At 40.5% G+C, this 20,218-nt stretch overlaps 2 protein-coding genes across 3 annotated transcripts; one reads left to right on the plus strand and one right to left on the minus strand.

Moving 5' to 3' along the window:
• The first annotated feature begins 225 nt into the window (after positions 1–225).
• Positions 226–14,161, plus strand: stat2 (signal transducer and activator of transcription 2). Of its 2 annotated transcripts, XM_030051667.1 has the most exons (24): positions 230–449; positions 1,300–1,431; positions 1,557–1,701; positions 2,169–2,267; positions 2,776–2,868; positions 2,997–3,075; positions 3,219–3,307; positions 3,416–3,567; positions 5,024–5,182; positions 5,282–5,371; positions 6,024–6,083; positions 6,215–6,235; positions 6,360–6,453; positions 6,734–6,781; positions 6,882–6,965; positions 7,115–7,213; positions 8,451–8,586; positions 9,413–9,465; positions 9,581–9,675; positions 9,801–9,940; positions 10,045–10,233; positions 11,055–11,109; positions 11,364–11,455; positions 13,102–14,161. In XM_030051667.1, the coding sequence occupies exons 2-24, from the start codon at positions 1,301–1,303 to the stop codon at positions 13,326–13,328; spliced, it is 2,430 nt and encodes an 809-aa protein (XP_029907527.1). In that variant the 5' UTR covers positions 230–449; position 1,300; the 3' UTR covers positions 13,329–14,161. The 2 variants fall into 2 exon arrangements, with proteins under 2 accessions (XP_029907528.1, XP_029907527.1); XM_030051668.1 differs by lacking the exon at positions 11,364–11,455 and having other exon boundaries at positions 226–449; positions 13,102–13,279.
• A 506-nt stretch (positions 14,162–14,667) lies between these two features.
• Positions 14,668–16,468, minus strand: gpr84 (G protein-coupled receptor 84). Its single transcript, XM_030051669.1, has one exon. It carries the CDS (start codon positions 16,339–16,341, stop codon positions 15,130–15,132), a length of 1,212 nt encoding a protein of 403 aa, XP_029907529.1. The 5' UTR covers positions 16,342–16,468; the 3' UTR covers positions 14,668–15,129.
• Between the last annotated feature and the right edge of the window lie 3,750 nt (positions 16,469–20,218).

A 20,218-nucleotide genomic window follows, 5' to 3' on the forward strand; every position in this document is an offset into this window, starting at 1 on the left:
TTTTCAGACAGGGCCATAAGTTTCTATTCTCTCTGACACGCCTCTTTCTGGAGATTGGCAAATTAATCAACCAACGCTGTTTGCCTCCCCTGGCCGCCGACAACCAATCAGCTGTTTACGAGGCGACGATGCGGAAACTGCGTGAGCGCCCAAGCCATTTGGGCTCCTGGCCTGCCATTATAATAACACACCAAGACCCAGAATGGTGCCCTGTGTGTGCTGGAGAAGCTGCAGCTGGGAGGGACAAGCTCATATCCAATGAAACAGAGGATGAGGCCACAACAAGGATGCTTTACGTCTGCACGCCGGAGTATTGTCGGAAGTTAGTGGCTGTCTTTAAATCGACTTCTAACAACACAGCGAAACAAAGGAGGGATATGCATCTGCATTAAATAATCAGCTGTCTACTGCATTTCTGAGTGTTTTTGGATTGGACAGTGACGTTGGAGGTGAGCTGAGCGAGCGTGTTATTGTTTTTGGGTCGAATACTGTACCTGTCACTCGAGACTACCCTATCTGTCTATCTATCTGTCTATTTATCTGTCTGTCTGTCTGTCGATATAGATATTTATGTATTTGCAAAAGTTGCAATCGGCTGCACTATAGTTGCAGCAGCCTATCCCTGGCAATGTATAATAAGTTTAATACTGCTTTATTTCCCGGTGTGTGCCAATCACACACCGTCACCTAGTCTCTTCTCAGCGTTTGCACTTTGTACCACTTTCCGCTGGTCAGCACATACACGCCTGGCAGATGGCTCTATACTCTATGCAAATGTGACTGTAGCCTGCTCTCCGTGCAAACACATGTGAGCAGTCATAAACAGGATATTTATTTGTCATATTTCGACGTGAGAGGCCTGCGGTAACACTTGAATGGGAGCTTCAAGGAATATTTCACCCCAAAATGAATGTTTGAACATCAGTCGAAATTTAAAAGACGTTGGTTGAAACATGAAAAAACACTGTAAAAATAATAATAAAAAAAAAATTCTTCTGCATATCTTTAGTCGAGGGAGAAAATATTTAACTTCCGTGGAGTTTCAGCTAAGAGGTGAACAGGCCATGCTGGACTTGTCATTATAGGGTGAACAGTTGTGTAAGGTGTGTATGTCAGGACTACATTAATTTTGCTGATACTGGGCATCATTTTGAGTCGCTGCTCTTGTAGGACAGACAAACATGCACAAATACATGCACACACACACATACACACACATATGATTGCCTTCTCTATTTCAATCAGTTGTGAATCCTGTGTTTGTCTGCGTGTTTGTCTTTGTCTGTGCTTGCCCAACAGGATGGCTCAGTGGGAGAGGCTCAGGCAGCTGCACTCTGTGTACCAGCAACAGCTGGATGAGCTGTATGACAGAGACGGCTTACCTATGGATGTGCGGTATTACCTGGCTGCCTGGATAGAGAAGCAGGAGTGGTAAGGCAGTGTTTTTATCTGATATCCCTTAGGGCCTCTCAGTCTCACCCTTTGAAATCAGAGATGAGTCATCCATGGATTATCTGGCCTGCTTGGTTAACAAACGTTTGTGTTTTATTGTATAGGGAGCGTGCCGTGCGTGATTATGACTTGGCCATGGTGCTGTTCCAGGTGCTGCTGGACAATCTGGATACCCAGCACAGTCGTTTTGTGCAAGAGGAACAATTCTTATTGAAACATAACATCAGACGCTACAAACAAAACTTTCAGGTCTGTCTAGTAGGCGTTCACGATATTTACCACGACCTGCAGAACAAAAACAGTGTTATGTGAATGAGTGCATTATTAAAGTCCCCCTCCAGCTATTTATTAAGTCCCTAAAATAATCTCTTTTCACTGGTGTTCCATATTTAGACATTTTTTCCCATGAAAAATGTCCCTTTGTGCCTTAAATGTAGCTCTAAAACTTGCCTTCAATAAAAATGTACAGATGAATATGCAAATATTCCCCGCTCACCCCCTGCACCCCCCAGCTGTCCAGCATCAGTCAGCTACTTCTTTCTCCAGCTGGAATAATTTCAGTTAATGAACAGTAATTTACTTTGCTTACAATTTATTTTTTTGTGAAAACAGTTTAGTTTCTCATACAAAGTGTGGTTTCAGTGAGCGAGTGAGTGAGTGTTTTTGCCTGTGCCAGTCATTCTGACTGTGATGCCCATCTGACTTGATTTCCGCAGCAAAAGTACCAGGAACAGCCGTGCACCTTGGCCAGCACAATCCTGTGGTTCCTGCAAAAAGAGAAGGAAATCCTCGAGACTGCTGAGCTGGATATGCAGGTTAGAGCAACTCCAAGTTCAGTTATTGTCTGTGCTGTGCTACAACACACTGTGCTACACGTGCTACATTTTTAAGAAAACACAATTTTTACAGGGATAGATTTTATTGTGAAAGCAATTCTCTTTGCTCCAGAGTTTTCACCTGATATTTTTTCATTTTTTTTGCCTCCATATGACTTTGTGCTCAACCACCAATACTGGAGACCTTGGGTGTATTAACGTTTTTCACTTGAAAATTAAATGTCCTGTGTCCATGTTCACAGTTTTTAAGAACTGATTTGCATTTCAATAAAAAAAGCCTGACTTCATAACATTACTCATTAATGTGTAGGAGGGTATGTGAGCTGAAAATGAGAGAAAAGAGAAAAATTTTCCCCAATGAGTGGTATTGTTTTTTATTATAATTTTCTCTCTGACTTAATCCTTGAACTACAACAATATTACCTCAGTATTTTCGCATTTAAAGATTGCATATCTTCAGACCTGCCCTTCCCTCTCTTTGTCTCAGGTAAAGCTGTTGCAGGTGGAGCCGGAACAGATGGAGACAGACAGCCAGAAGGACCTGGAGCGAAGGATGGCCGGCCTAAGGAATGAAGTTCAGGTATGTCTTTCTCAAACAGCTGATCTCCGTTATGTTACCCTGTTAAAGCATATTTTGTGCATGTAGATTGAAGACACTAAAGAGCATTCATTGTTTTGTTTGTTGGTTTTCTGCTACTGGGGACTCAGTGTGTCGAGCACGCACTGACTTGCCTTGAAGAACAGCAAGACGAGTTTGATTTTAAATACAAAACCCACCAGATGGAAGGTAAGCTTATGAAGAATTACAGTTTTACTTGCACGATCTGACTAACACTCCTCAGAAAGTGAATAATAAAAGGGACCGATGCACAGCTTTTTGTTTTTTTCTTGTTTGGAAACTGTGATCCCACTGTGGAAACTGTGCTGCAGGTGCGACAGAAGAGGCCGCGAAAAAGGAGCAAGACCAGAACATGAAAGTCCTGCAGATGCTGATCAACAGACTGGATGAGTGCAGAAAGGTACGGAAATATTCATGTCCTGGCACAACACCTTCATTGCTCCTGTCTGGGTTTTTTTTTTCCCTAAATCATTTAGTCCTTATTTCTGACACCTTTTGATCACTTCAGACCATGCTGTCGAACCTGGGCAAGCTTCTGGATCGTTCCGAGGAGCTGCTGAGTGTGTTGGTGAAGAAGGAGCTGCTGGAGTGGCAGAAGAGGCAGCAGAAGGCCTGCATCGGAGCGCCAGACAACGTTTGCCTGGATCAGCTCGAAAACTGGCATGTTCTGCTTTCACCTCCTTACACTTCTCACCCAATTTTGACCCAGGATAGGCCACACAACTGATCAACGAGCCTCTGTGCGAAACAGATATTGTTTTTTCTGGGTTGGATCAAAATCTGCCTAACCTTTTTCAGTTGGATCAGAGCAGAAAATTGTACTTTTTTGTTGTACCAGCACACTAATACTATGATGGGAAAGTGTTTTTTCCCCCTTTAACGGTTAAAGTGAATCATGCTCCAAAGCTATTCACCCGCTTTCATTATTTTCCCAGCCAAAAAACGTTTGTGTGGGAGGTCTCTGTGGTTGGTTACTTGTCAAACTGTCTGGTGTAGTGCAGATAAACTCTATTTTAAATATTTATATAGGATAGAATAGAATAGAAAAACCAGTATTTCCCAAGCAGGCTGAAACTGATAATGACATATCACAGGCTGAACTGGGGTTTTGGTATTTAGTCAACTTGCTCTTATCTTGAAACAAGTGCAAACCGCTGAGGCACTCTTGGTAGTTTCACTGTGGTTACAAGCGTGCCATGTGGTGGCTAGAGTTGAACAATGCAATATGGGGTCACAGGCTTGAAAAGTTGTTAAATAAACCATTTTTTAACTTATTATGTTCAAAGTGAAAAAAGGTGTACAACAGCTTTATTTTAGATAAATGGAAAACATAATTTGATGGAGTCTTCTAATTATATTAGGCAAAAATGAAGTAGTGCTTCAAAAAGCAAAATACAAAAAAAATAAATAGGTTCCCTAAAGGCAGTAGTTGCTGTACACTGTAGCAGATGGCATAGCTTTTACATGCAGGTCATTTTCTATTCTTGATCACCACTACATGCATATCATGTCCAAGTTATGTTGCAAACAGAAATTACATGAACTAGATACTGACATGGTATTTAGTGTGGAAAAATTTACAGTAAAAAAACAAATCAGCATTAATAGCTCACAACTAAATCCAAACTTAATACATCCCCAAATACAAATCACTCAATTATAAGTTTTGTTGAGTGACCTGACGAGTGCCAAATAAACCAGTACTAATAGCTCACACCTACACTTTCAGGCTTGAGCCCTGCTACTGGGCCCTGAAAATCTTTGAGAAACATGAAATATGGCCGTAAAAGCACATTGAATATTGTGCCAATGTAAAGTGTTCGGTGTTTCCTGCAGAAACACCAACAACACATATATTTGGTCTACCTGCAGTTGCTTTTAACAAGCCTCATTGTAATCTTCTCTGAGTAAGAGCATGAAGTAAATATCTAAGATGTAGAAATATGAATGTAAATTAAGCTTCAGCTCCACCTGCAAACTTTCATCATTTCCAGGTCAATTATTACCTCAGTTATTATCTCTATTCCCTCCACCGCTGCTGCAGGACCATCAGCAATGTTTTTCCTGATTTTCGACGCCTCTGTTAACATCACTTTCTTTGCTCCTTGTTTCGTAGGTTCACCTGTGTGGCAGTGTGTCTGTTCCAGGTGCGTGAATTTCTCAGCAAGCTGCAGGAGCTGATGGGAAAGCTGACCTACCCCAATGATCCCGTAAAGGCTCAGAAACCAGTTTTGCAGAGCCGAGTGGACAGCCTGCTGACAGAGTTACTCAAAAGGTCTCGCTCATGATCGCAAGATATATTCAGTTTTTCACTTTCTAGCTTCCTATGAGGGTTTTTTTTTTCATTAATGTAAATTCTTATTGTGTCTTGAAGTGCCTTTGTGGTTGAGACTCAGCCATCCATGCCACAGGGGAAAGGCCCCCTGGTTCTGCGCACCAACGTCCAGTTCTCTGTCAAGACCAGGTGAGATCCTGCATGCTGCCTTACATTTTAATTTACCGTCTGCACAGTGCAACATAATCTATCTGTCTAGATTTTTTTCACCTTAACTGTTGGACTGATACATTAATTATTAAGGCGCATCATGTACTATCAATTTGCATAATTAAATAGCAAGTTGTTATTATAGCACTTACGCACAGATAATATAATAATATAATTTATTCAGACAAGAAGGAGTAAAGACAATTGGAGGAATAGTATCTGATGTCTGTAATTATACAGAGAGACCAAGCTGACATACATTTTTATGGTGCCAATTGATAATATGCACTGTAGGAAGTACTACCAAGCCAGTCAAAGTTATATGAGGATAAGGTCTTTTAAGGAAAAACAGGAAGACATTAATGCTGGGGAATTTTTTTTCCCCCAGACCAGCTATGGAAATCCTGTTTGTGGCTGTTGGCAGCAAAACTGTCTGTTGTCCTTGTGTTTGAGGCGAATAGGAGATTGATGGCCGCTGTCGCCATGTCCTCCCGTTGTCTTGTTTTACCTTGAGACTAGTGTTCCTGCGTAAAATGGTTATTTGGCTCACAACCTGTCTGCAGCCACGCTTTAACATTTATTGCCACAGTGTTGCCAAACTAAAATCTTACCCTTGACATAAAATTTTCAGACTTCTCGTCAAGTTTCCTGAGTTGAATCATGCCATGAGGGTGACTGTGTCCATGTCCAGGTGAGATAAAAAGTCACAGCTTCAACTTTGCTTTACTTACTTATTTTACCTTACATAGAATACACTTGTTGCCTCTGACTTTGACCAATAGAGAATCATTTTTGACCTGTTTTTCTTTCTCCTCCAAATAGGGAGGCTCCTGTTATCAAGGGGTAAGTCTTTTTTCTCTTTACTTTTTCTCATTTTTTTTAACTGCATCTGCTTGTGACAGGGGAAAGCACTACAGCTGTCATGTTTGATGAGGTGGATTGTTGGCAAACCCTTTTATGCCTGTAGATATCGGCGCTTTAATGTCCTGGGGTCCAACAGCAAGGCCTTGAATATGGCAGAGAGCCAGACCGGCGGCATGGTGGCAGACTTCAGACATCTGGTGAGTGGCAATTTGGGGAAAACCGGACCCAAGAAATAAATCTAACGCTTGTTGTATTATGAGATTTACTGCATACTGTGTAACAACCGTTGTATATTTGATGCTGTCAAAATTCTTGTTGAAAAGTTGCATGCTTTCTTGCTGCACCTACTTGAGAGAGGTGTTTTTTGCATCTCACTGAATTACTGTCGCAAAATAACTTTAATCACAGTTAGTTATGATAACCACGTCATGTCGGATCAATTCTGTCCTCTAATATTCTCTGATGTTTTGCTGTTAGACTCTGAAGGAGCAGAAGTCTGGAGGCAGCGGCAAAGGAGTGAATGATGTGAGTTCACGCTGACAGACTGCACAGTTAAACTCTAATTCAAGATGAATTTAGACAACAGAGTGATGACTTGTGTGTCTGTGTGTGTTGCTCTGAACAGATTTCTCTCAGTGTTACCGAAGAGCTGCATATCATCTACTTTGACACTGTATTTGAGATGAAAGGCTTGTCAGTCAACTTGCAGGTGGAGTGTGTTTCCTCTCTTTTCATGTTTCATGGTCGGCCCTTCAGATATTTAATTTACCTGCAGCAGTTTGTTGTTTGAGAAACTGTGTGTGTGTGTGTTGTTTGCTTCATGGAACTAGTCCTAAATATTTGTTGTTTACCAACCAGGCCGCTTCTCTCCCGGTGGTGGTCATCTCCAACTCCAGCCAGCAGCAGAGCGCCTGGTCCTCCATCCTCTGGTTCAACATGCTCAGCCAGGACCCGAAGGTCAGAGGTCACCGTCACTAAAACTGGGCATACACTGCATGATTTGAGTCCGTTTCTCACCCGATATTTAAAACACGGCTCATTTTGAAGTCGCACCGAATTTCAGCTTCATTCTGCGTCGTTTGCTGCACAGTGTACGTGAGGAGCGAGGCCCGATCAGCAGCTTCCAACTGGCTGACGGATGTTCAGATGAATTCCTGGCATGTCAGAAATTTTGGTCAGCTGTCATCAGGCTTTCGCACAGTTGAAGCAGAACCATGACTCGATTCCCCAGCTTCAGTGCCTTTTTTCTCACCGTGCCTGCATGAAATGGCCAGCAGACCAAGATGATTAAGGCAGCACGTTTCTGCCTTGTTAGCATTATTGCTTGCAAACATCTTTGTTGACAATTTTATGTGGAAGTTCTAAGCCATCCAGGTCACGGTTAACCACAGAAACCTGAATTTAGGGTACCTGGACTTATTTGTAGTTTCTCGAAAAAGTTTCAGTTCTTATTCAAGATGCTTTGTCAGTTCCGGAGATCTGAAAAGCTTCTTCTAGTAGTGAGAAGTGAAACGTTTCCAAGAATCTACAAACAAATACAGTTTGGCCTCAGTTCACTTCAATATGTGTGTTTGATTGACTGATGTCAAGAACGGTCCACATAAAGGGGCTGATGGGCCTGTGGCGGCGTCACACGTTTTGTTACACTGATTGGCTTAAGGGCTTGTCTGTCTACACTCTCTCACACACACACACACACACACACACACACACACACCCCTCACCCCCCAACCCCACCTGCAGCTGAAGTTGTTTTTCACTCTGGCCGTGGTTTGATGGCAGACCGTACAGAGTGAGAACATAAATCATGAGCTTTGGCTTTACATTGCAGATGATAACTCGTACAAAATTTAAAAAAACTTGATGTTTTACCTTCATCAGAAGCGTCATCCACGCTTCTGATGAAGGCGGAAGATTTACGCCGAAACTGTCAAGGTAAAACATCAAGTTTTTTAATTTTGTCCTTAAAAAGAAAACTCCATGGGAATTTCCTCAGGACATAATGAACTTACACTACTTATTGATGACTCGTACAGTTTGAGTATGTAGACGACACCAGCATTTCTAAAATCATACAGTGATGTCCAGCTTAGCACATGCCATTAAGTACATCATCGCTGTAGTTGTGCTGTTTTTGGGGAAAAAAAATGAAATGTTAAAATGTTGATGTTTGTGTGTGTGTATCTGCCTCCAGGATATCACGTTCTTTGCCAACTGTCCTGCTGCCATGTGGCCGCAGCTTGGGGAGATGCTGAGCTGGCAGTTCCTCTCTGCCACCAAACGGGGTCTGGAACCTGAGCAGCTAGACATGATCGCATATAAACTCTTCGGTAAATCCGCCCTCTACCCTCTCACTCCACTCATCTCGGGCTGTGGCCATCCATTTGTCTGTCAAGCAGATCTCAAACCATGTCTAACACTGAGCAGATTGCATCATACTGGAGGAACTATAATTATAACGGGTCCAGTTTGGAGGGATAATTCATTTTGATACCGTGTTCTGCTCTTTAAGAAAGACAGTGATGATAGCCGTGTGAATATTTGGCTCATTAGAGATTCTGTTTCAATTCACTAGTTGGTGATTCAACTTAAGAATGAATTTTCCTTTTTGGAATGATTCAGCTTGATTCAAATTTGTTGACAATTATTCGAGTCAGCAATTTGATTCACCACTTTGAAGCTAAATTGTATATTCATTTCCATTAGATGAACATGCAGTAATGTAAAACTAATCTTTTTATTCTGAAATGTAACTACCAAACTCTACCAATGAAATGAAATTCTTAGACTTTACTATTTTATTTTATTTTTTTTACATTTTTGATTTGTTTACATTATATTTGTATATATTTGATTTGTTATACACTCACACTCTCTCTCTCTCTCTCTCTCTCTCTCTCTCTCACACACACACACACGCACACACACACACACACACACATTTATATTTACTTGGGTTGGGTTTTTGCTTTGTTCAAGAGTGGTGATTTTTTTTGTAAAGTGTTGAAATTATGAAGAAAAAAAATATTTATGCATAGTTTACGTTGCAATGTGTGAAGGGTTAGGAGGATTGAACATTGTCTTTCAGGGAAGTGACACTCCTTGTCAACATGATGTTAGTAACACCGCACGTAAAACTGCTTTTCATCCCATCAGGAAAGCAGCAGAATTATGACTCCTGCAAAATGACTTGGTCACGATTTAGCAAGGTGAGAGTCTTGGGTCTTTACAATTTCAAGATTTAAAAAAAAAAAAAAAAAAGTTTGTTTATTGAATGTAGCCTGTCAGTGAATATTAGTAACCTGTCCTGCTCTTTTGCGACAGGAGAATGTTCCTAACGCCAACTTCACGTTTTGGGTCTGGTTTGACGGCATCTTGGTGCTTGTGAAAACCTACCTTGAAAACTTGTGGAGAGATGGGTACGTATGAAGAGCACAGTCAAACCTGGGTGATATGAACTGATTTTTCTTTTTTTTTTTTTTAAATAATCTACCTGTTAACCTCAGCATGACCTTGAATCCTCTCACTCTCCTCTGTGCTGTAGCTCCATCATGGGCTTTGTAAGTAAAGCCAGGGAGAAGACCCTGCTGAAGAAAAAACAGACAGGCACATTCCTGTTGCGCTTCAGTGAAAGTGTCAGAGATGGAGGAATCACCTTCTCCTGGGTGGAGTACTCCCCGACTGGTGAGAAGTCATTAAGCTGTACAAAATTTTTGAATTATGTATATAATGTGTATATATAGGCGTCTTTTTTTTGCCTCTGTATAATCTTCCTTTGCCTATTCTAGGTGAGCCGGATGTAAAGTCAGTCCAGCCCTTCACCAAGGTGGACCTCTCCCAGATCCCCTTCCACGAAATCATCAGGAATTTCCAGATCTTCGAGGCGGAGAATGTGCCAGAAAACCCTCTGCTTTACCTGTATCCCAACACCCCCAAAGATGAGGCTTTTGGCAAATACTACACTGACAAGACTGGAGGTGAGGACACACAAACACCACTTCCTTTGCTCATGTTTCAAATTAGTTGCTCCAAAAAATTTGTTTGACACTTCATCACCAAACTGGCCATAAGACAAGACTTCACATGTTGTTTCTGTTTTCTGCGACTGTTCAGTCAGCATTTGTGAATGTGATCTGCTCTCTCACAAAGCTAGATTTCAGAGAACAAAAACGTTCCGTGTTGCCTTCGAGTGACACTTTCAGGGAGTTGCTATTTTGTAGGTGAATGGGAGGCTGATGTTATGGACACACATAACTCCTTATTTTTGATATTGTTGTCTTGAACCAGCTGTAAAACTGAACATTATCCCAGATGCTGGTACACAACAAGATGCTCTAAGTTACAACAGTGTGAGACATATCTGGCAACCTTCTCCTTCTCCTGGGGAAGTTTCCCGCTATACATGATGTTAAATGGTCAATAGTCAGCTATATTTTTGCATATGGCATCTGTTGCTATGAAAATATTGTAGGAGCAAGTTAATTTTAAAGAATATTGTTTACCTCCTGAGGTTGCTGACTAGCTCAGAGCTCCTGTTTAGCTTGCATTTAGTGTAGACATGTCAGCAAACAGTTCCTGCTATATTATATATATATATGTATATATATGAGGAGAATCTGTGCAAATGTGGACAGCTGCAAAAACAAAGACATACAGTAGCTATGGGAGTGAATATGGACTGTGGCTAAGATAAAGGAGATTTATGCTTTAAGGACCATATCAGTGATATCAGTGTGATGTCACATATGATCTGTCATGTGAATCATATTGCATTACATATAAATCCATTCTTTTTCAGATGACAGTCCATACATAAAGTACATCAAAACCAAGCTGATGTTTGTTTCAAAGGAGTAAGTATATCATCCCTTCGTCTAATCCTCATGCACAGCATCTTGCTTGTTTGAAAAATAGATTAAGTCACCCATAAATGCAACACATGTATTGTCCACCAGTTTGTTTCTTATATATTCTAAATGTTTGCTTTTTATACAAAAACCCTGAGAAGAAACAGAAAATACACTGCTACATCTTACAGGTGATGTACCCACACACTTTTTATTTATGAGCTCCTGGTTGTAATGACTTTTTGTCATTGGTCATGTAGGAACACACTGGAGGCTAAGTCACCTATGTATTCTGACATGGCAGAGGGTGAAGGCCTGGAGCCAGTGAATGGCCTGTGTGGAGAGGCAGCTGGTGAGTCATAGCTGTCCTCGCTGTTCCACCCAGCTGAAAACCCAGCCAGACAAATCACTCTGTCTTCATTGCCAGTCTGTGTCTTCCCCTCTTGATTTTGGCCAAATCATGTAGAAAATCTTTAAGGAAGAGGTTCATTTCTGGGGATATCTATAAAGTCCTTTGACAGCTTTTCCATCGCACGGCTGAGGTTCTTCTGCTGCATGCGTAATGCAGCTCACTCCACCGAACATACACGCTGTCTGATGTGGAGGTGACTAGGCGGGGCTGCCCTGTTACTAACCATGTATATGATCTAATAACTTTGTGATTCCACATTCTGTCGCTGCATGGCTGAGAGACTCTTAATATGAAAACTATCTATCCAAAACACAAATGTAAACAATCTTTGTTCTTTATTTTTATATAAAAAAGATCATGATAAATTTTTCATTAAAGCTCTGTGCAGGCTATTTGCTATGACTATTACACTGTAAAATACAGTGTTAACGTGTGTCTTCTTTGCTTCGTATCATATGCAAGGTTCCTATTGTTTGTCTGGAAAAATTAAGCAATTTGTATTTTTTCTAGTCTTGGAAAATTTAGGAAAAATGATACACATAAAAAAAAGTTTTAGAAAAAAAAAAACTTTTTTTCCCCCTTGGGTGTAATCTTTTATTTTTTCCATTCAGTCAACATTAACCTGGACTTCAAGCAAGTTCCAAGAGATAGTTGCAGCTTGCAATATGTATTTAAATAAAAAATCTAGCCTAAAACACTTGAACATTGTTTAAAAACAGGAATTCATTATTTTTTTATTGGATTTTTATTACTTAAAAGGATAAACAGCTAGCAGTTTACATTGCATTTGTGGTTCAGCTTTGTTCTTTGATTTCTGCAGCTAACTGGCCAAATGTGAATCCAGTCACTGACAGGTATTCGCAGCACAGCTAACATGGTATCTAATATGGAAAAAAAAAGAAATTCCAGTATCAACCCCTGAAAATGAAATAGCAATCACTGTGGACTCAGTGATTTGAAGCAATGTGAGAAAAACAAAGATTGAGAATGGAAATCCGGCATGGAAGAGGGAGAACTCACGTCTTTCTCTTGTTAAGCTCCATTGTAGCTGCTCTTTATGTGCATCCCACTCAGGGAGTTTATCAGTGAAGAAACAAAATTACACTCTAAAACAACAAAGTGACACCAGACACACAATGTGAATCACCAATTTCTGATTTTAAACTGTGTTGACGCATTTTAGGGTGGATTGTTTTTTTCCCTTCAAATACAAATATGAACCACTGGAAAAATAAGCATTAATGAACAGTTGAACTTTAGACGGTAACAAAATAATCGTAGAATGTGTGCCATCTGGTCAAGTTATTGAAAAGTCTGAGAGTTTGGTAGTTACCTGATTGGCAAGCCTACACACAGCCCTTCATTCTTGCATGTGTATGCTGCACAAGATCAAACTCCGCTTTGCTGTCAAGTTCCTACAATAATGGTTTTGTGTACTTTTTAATTTGGTCTAGATATCCCATGCCAACTTGCCGCTTTTACTAACCACCGGTAGTTTTGCCAAGTGTCAGCAGTTTAGCAGCTGACGCTCTGCCCTGAAAGCAGAAACAGTAGCCTGTATTTGTTTTCTCTTTCTCCTCTCTCAGGCCTAAGTGTGGATCTTCATCCTCTGGAGTCGCCCATGAGTGCTGATCCTGATCCCATGCTGTCAGGCACCATAGAAACCCCACACGAAGATTTACTTCTGTATTTCAATAACACCAATACTTTCAGTTCCACTGAAATGTTTACCAACGATCACACGTTCTCCGAATTTGGTCTACAAGGACTTGCTGGCCCCTTCCTGCAGCCATGTGGGAGCACCTACCAATAAGCATATTTCTTATTCCACATTCTCTAAAGTGCATCATTTAAACTCATCATCAGCTTTACTCTTACTTATGTTGCACCATGCACATTACAAAGTCGTATTACTCATAGTTAAACCAGTGGTTGACCCGAACTGTTTCCTTGATTATTTACATTATTAGTCTTCCCTGAAGTGTTGAAGCCTCTGAGAAGAAATAGCTGTTACAGTGAAATGCTTGAAAGACGGTTAACAAATAATGACACAGTAAGCACTGAAGGATGCCTTTTGTAATCAGGGCGGGAATGCTGCTGTGCACTTTGAAACATTAGAATATATTTATAATGCCTTTCCATTCTTGTTGGTAAAAGAGAGCAAGTCCTGTTTCATAAGACCGCATTGAAGACAGAAAAAAAGAGAACTGAAGGAGTTGGGCTTTTGTCCCTTTTATTACAGCACATAGTTGGCACCTGTGATAGATCCCTCTGCTTCTTGGGTGCACGTTTTCCCCTTTAGGAATCACATTGGCTTCTTACAATTGGGCTTGGTGTTTTTCTGATAGCGTGTCTTACAGTACAATGTTTTAAAACCTTTTAAGCTATTGGAAAAGGTTTACTTAAGTACTTTGCACTGACTACACATAATTTATAGTTTTATTGTTGACTGTGAATCTCATCGTAGGTTTTTATGCTTATAATGCCGCCATGTAACATGTTGTGCTGCATGAAATCCCATACATATATCATAGCATTTCCTCCCCTCTGCAGTTCCACAGCTTTTATATGTTTTTATATCAATCCTGTCCAGTTAGAGAGAATTGAAATATTCCTGTTGGCAATAAAGGGGAAGTGCTGAGTTGATTGCATGTTTCAAAAGTTTTTTTTTTCTTCCTCATCTCATGATTGAGTGCAATATTTACCAGAGCTCATCCTCCAAGGCTCAGATTTAATAACAATCAGCCCTCATACTGCAGAGGATATATTATTTCTCTCTAAATGATTTCTTCCACGTGACTTACACTCCTGAACACTGAGGCCTGACTTAGATTTTATGGACTAAGTACTATTTTCATGGGAACAGTTAGCTGTAGTTAATATAAGTAGCTGGTAGCCATCAGTTACGGTTATATGAATATTCCCACCCACACATTACCAGAGGCAAGCACACCAACTTTTTTTCTTAATCATAAATAATTCTGTTTGCGCATCCTCTTGCATTAATGAGACGTGCTAGATAGGAATATCCTGCATGACGTGTTTTGGTGTGATGTTTTTTATTATTATTATTATTATTATCATTATTATTATTATTATTATTATTACACACTCCATATGCAATGCTGACACCTAAGAAACAAACACGGTGATGACGCAGGCTTGTTGCTCTGAAGGCGTTACACAACATGAGATGTCCTGAATTATTATTATTAATAATAATAATAATAATAATAATAATAATAATAATAATGTAAATACATTATAAAAGCTTTCATCAATTTTCTCATGGAAATCCCTAAAATGATAACATGGTGGTAACAGAGAGCCTGAGAGAAAGAACAGGCAGAAATGTTTATAAATGATGCAGTTTACCACCTTTTGTGACACCCAGTGATTATTGAAGGCTTATCACTGTTAAAAATCGCTTGAAAATATACTTTAACAGTGCGTGTGTGCATTTGGTTGCCCAGAAATAAAGTTTTCCACAAATAATACAAAAGGGTAACTGAGGAGTTGGTGGTGATTTAAAGCAGCACCGGCACAATCTGTGTGCCCTTTCCTGAGGATCACACACACTTTTATGGCGAGAAACATTACAGTTCTCAGTGAGCTCACGAGCCGCGGCAGGTGAAGGGTGCCGCAGCTCTGGTGAGCAGGAGGAGATAGGCCTGGCGGAACTGGCGGTTCATGACCGCGTAGAGCAGCGGGTTGATGCAGCTGTTGAGCCAGGTGAGGTTTGCACTGAACATGTGCAGCGCCTGGGGAGCCCGGTTGTGCTTGTCGGCTATGTTGATCAGCAGGAATGGAGCAAAGCAGAACACAAAACACAGGAAAACTGTGAAGCACATTCGCGTCACGCGTTTAAATTCCCCATCATCTCCACCTGGGGCCGCAGGCTTGGAGGAGGAGGAGGCCGCAGGTGTGGCCGGGGGTGGCTGCCCCGTCCCTGACGGATGTGGAGCTTGAGTAGAGCTGGGGACAGAATGTGCGAGCGTCAGAGTGTCAGCTGTAGACTTTTCCAATGTGATTTCACCCTTGTCTGGGTCCACCTGGCTGGTCATCTCACAGCTACACGTGTCGGCTATCGCGCTGCTCACGCCACTGTCCTCGGTGCCTTGCACAGATGATGCAGGCTTCTTCCTTGAGGAGCGGCGGCTGAGCCTGTAGCGGAGCAGAGCCTGCGATGCGACCCGGACGCGTCTGTAAATGAGTAGGTAGAACAACCCGACGCAGCCCAGGCCGATGAAAAAGTAGAAAAAGAGGAGGATGGTGCTGTAGGGGCGACCCTTGGTCCGGTGGAAGCTGCATGTGCACACCTGTGGCACAAACACGTAGACGGGCCAGAGCGGGCCAAAGCTGGCCAAGCCGAGCGCCCAGGTGGAGGGCAGGAGGAGAGCGAGGCCACGACCGGAGAAGACGCGGTCAAACATGGCCCTCCTCGCCACCAGGAGGTATCGGCTCACTGCTATCAAGCACAGGGTGATGATGGAGACAGAGTTGGAGAGGAAGAGGAGCAGGCCGAAGGTGCGGCACCAGAGTTGGCCACCGCGCCACCGGAGGTGCAGGTAGGAGTCAGCTGAGACGGGCTGCAGGACGGTGCAGTACAGGAGGTCAGCTGCTGCCAGGTTGATGATCAGCACATTGAAGCGAGTCCTCAGACGAGAGTCCAATGCAAAGGCCAGGATGGTCATCACGTTCCCCACCGTGCCAGTGACGGTCACGGCGCAGCCCCACAGCACGGCGAAGTAGCGGTAGCCCACCACCGAGGGGCTGTAGCAGGAGAGGGAGTCATTCTCCCAGAGGCGTGTGGCGTTCAGCAGCATTCTGATTAAAAAATACAGGGGAACGACTTACTTGAAATGCAGCAGAAGTTGCACACATTTTGACCACTTGAAAGCTAAGTTTAGATCTAAACAGAAACTATGACAACAGGGCGCTCAAGTGGTTGGTTATTGCTGCTCTGCATACTGGGTCACTTCCTTTTGAACAAGTGGGCAAACTATTTATGGGTAATTCTTCAATTTGGGTAACTTTTCAGTCCCTGGCCTAAAATTTCATGAAAAAAATTAAAATCATATTAGGTTTTGTCACATTTGCTAAGTAGCAATAAAATTAACCCTGAACTTTTTTTATTGTCTCTTTGTCATGTATTTTTATACTTTTTTAAATGTGTTTTATGTCAAATTTTCAGTGCTTTGGCCATGTCCCTAGCCCAGAGTGTGGTACTTCAACTATGTTATAAAGTGAAAAAAAGTTTAAAAATAACTAAATTTTTACATTATAATTCTTCAAAACAAGTTGAATAAATACATTTCACATAGATATTTCATTTTAATGTGCCATATGTGGGTTTTCTCAAACAAAATATGGCTGTCCCTAAGTACTGTGGTCATTACCATCACTTTGAACAAATCACAGAATAATTAAGTTTTTCCAAAATCAGTTCACTTCACTCATCTGCATATGTGAAGAGGCAGATGAGCACATGGCTGTCAAGAGGAAAGTTTGACATTTTGATCATCAGAAGTGTAAGTAAATTCAAGATTTATATAGGGTGACAGTAGAGTATGTTTATTACACGTCATTACCAAATAAGCTTCAATGTTGTTATTTTAGTGTAGTTTTATGAAAATTTGCTCTGTTTGTGTGTAACTAGAGTGCATTTTATGCTAGCTGTTGGGTTAGCCTTGCCAAGTCATACAATGAGCTATTTTTTACCAGGAAAGTAAGAAATGTCATTACCATCACACGTCATTACCACCACACAATAAGCTGTGATGGTAAAGACAAACTGTGGTGGTAATGACATTTCTTTTTTTTTCTTGCCTCATACTCAATGATTTTTCCTTATTTAATGGAGATAACTGAGTAAAGATAAAATTCACAGATATACAGTACAGGCCAAAAGTTTGGACACACCTCATTCAATGCGTTTTCTTTATTTTCATGACTATTTACATTGTAGATTCTCACTGAAGGAATCAAAACTATGAATGAACACGTGGAGTTATGTACTTAACAAAAAAAGGTGAAATAACTCAAAACATGTTTTATATTGTAGTTTCTTCAAAATAGCCACCCTTTGCTCTGATTACTGTTTTGCACACTCTTGGCATTCTCTCGATGAGCTTCAAGAGGTAGTCACCTGAAATGGTTCAATTTTGAATAAATCCCCAACAGTGTCACCAGCAAAACAGCCCCCACACCATCACACCTCCTCCTCCATGCTTCACAGTGGGAACCAGGCATGTGGAATCCATCCGTTCACCTTTTCTGCGTCTCAAAAAGACACGGCGGTTGGAACCAAAGATCTCAAATTTGGACTCATCAGACCAAAGCACAGATTTCCACTGGTCTAATGTCCATTGCTTGTGTTTCTTGGCCCAAACAAATCTCTTCTGCTTGTTGCCTCTCCTTAGCAGTGGTTTCCTAGCAGCTATTTGACCATGAAGGCCTGATTGGCGCAGTCTCCTCTTAACAGTTGTTCTAGAGATGGGTCTGCTGCTAGAACTCTGTGTGGCATTTATCTGGTCTCTGATCTGAGCTGCTGTTAACTTGCGATTTCTGAGGCTGGTGACTCGGATGAACTTGTCCTCAGAAGCAGAGGTGACTCTTGGTCTTCCTTTCCTGGGTCGGTTCTCATGTGTGCCAGTTTCGTTGTAGCGCTTGATGGTTTTTGCGACTCCACTTGGGGACACATTTAAAGTTTTTGCAATTTTCCGGACTGACTGACCTTCATTTCTTAAAGTAATGATGGCCACTCGTTTTTCTTTAGTTAGCTGATTGGTTCTTGCCATAATATGAATTTTAACAGTTGTCCAATAGGGCTGTCGGCTGTGTAGTAACCTGACTTCTGCAGAACACAACTGATGGTCCCAACCCCATTGATAAAGCAAGAAATTCCACTAATTAACCCTGATAAGGCACACCTGTGAAGTGAAAACCATTTCAGGTGACTACCTCTTGAAGCTCATCGAGAGAATGCCAAGAGTGTGCAAAGCAGTAATCAGAGCAAAGGGTGGCTATTTTGAAGAAACTAGAATATAAAACATGTTTTCAGTTATTTCACCTTTTTTTGTTAAGTACATAACTCCACATGTGTTCATTCATAGTTTTGATTCCTTCAGTGAGAATCTACAATGTAAATAGTCATGAAAATAAAGAAAACACATTGAATGAGAAGGTGTGTCCAAACTTTTGGCCTGTACTGTATTATCAATGTCTAGTACACATTTTGACTATTTTGACACTGGGGTTTTAGATGCGGTCAATTTGGGCCCTGGCTTCTATAAAACATATGTGTCTGTCTTTGTCTGTGTGTGTGTGTGTGTGTGTGTGTGTGTGTGTGTGTGTGTGTGTGTGTGTGTGTGTGTGTGATTTTCTGGAGGTTTAACCCCAAGGATAATATGTGTTAAAATTTTAAAATAACAGCTGTGTTAAATAACATTATTGAATAACATTTTTCTGCACCAATTCATAAATATTATGTCTGAATATTTTATAAAGGCCTCACGTGTCATTTAAAATAAATTCATACATTTTCTCTTAATAGGCTACAGTTAATTCAACATGGCACCAAAAACAACTGTGCAAAGGTCAAAAACATTAACGTTAACTGTTTTGTAACAAGGTAATAAACATTTTCTATTTCAAAAGGTGGATTTGATTCATTTTTACATTAGCTGTTTGTATCAAATGTCATTACCAAAACATTTTGTCATTACCGCAACACACAGTCATTACCAACACAGCGCATATTTTTTGAGAAAAACAAATTTATTAAATAATTTCTATATATTTATTTTGTATTTGTGAGAATTTAACATTTTTTCTTAACATTTTATCCAAAAAATATATAAATTATTAATGTACTGAAAGCATAAATTTAATTGTCAGAGTAGCATCTAACATAATATTGAAATATCAGAACAAACAACTCCTATAAATATGTTTAAAATGAAATAAAAATCATTCTCAGCACAGCTTAGTCAAAATTAATGTTTGAAATTACATGCAATGTTTTAAAAACACCATATTTTCATGTTGTTTTGAAAAATAATTCACTATTTGATGATGTGATGGTAATGACGTTTTGTCCTGACATCTTGGAAAAACCTATAAATATATTAAGATATCTGAAATAAATGGTCACAACCATCCACAAGAATGAATTCCTGAGAAAATAAAAGCAATATTCAGATGGATAAAAATATGTTTCTACAAGTTGTATTTTCTTACAATTTAAGAAGTCAAAAGTTCCCTTAATTGAAGAATTACCCTTATATCCAACAACAAACTTTACCGCACTACCTATTTTCTTTACCTATTATTTTCTGTAAGAGGTGTGTGTAGACGTTCAGTAGCCCATATTTAATGATGTGACATTTGGCCACTTCTGAGCCCGACAGAATTATTAGGCTAGGCCTAAATTTTATTTGTATGGCCATGTTTTATCATTATGACATTCTCGAAACATTTTCTAGAGTTTCAGGATAATCTAATGCAGTTTCTAAAAAAGCCAAGTTGCTGTGGCTGCGTCCTGCATTTAGTTTTGTGGCACTCAATCTGTGACATGTTGGACAAAGATTTCAGTGATCATACAGTTTATCTTAATATAGATATGACTGAGCAGATATAAGAAAAAATATCCTCACTCAAACTTAAAAATAACTGCAGTTTTGACTACATTGTTCCCATTTA

This window comes from Myripristis murdjan, chromosome 5 (genome assembly GCF_902150065.1).
Source record: "Myripristis murdjan chromosome 5, fMyrMur1.1, whole genome shotgun sequence".
NCBI classification, from domain to species: Eukaryota; Metazoa; Chordata; class Actinopteri; order Holocentriformes; family Holocentridae; genus Myripristis; species Myripristis murdjan.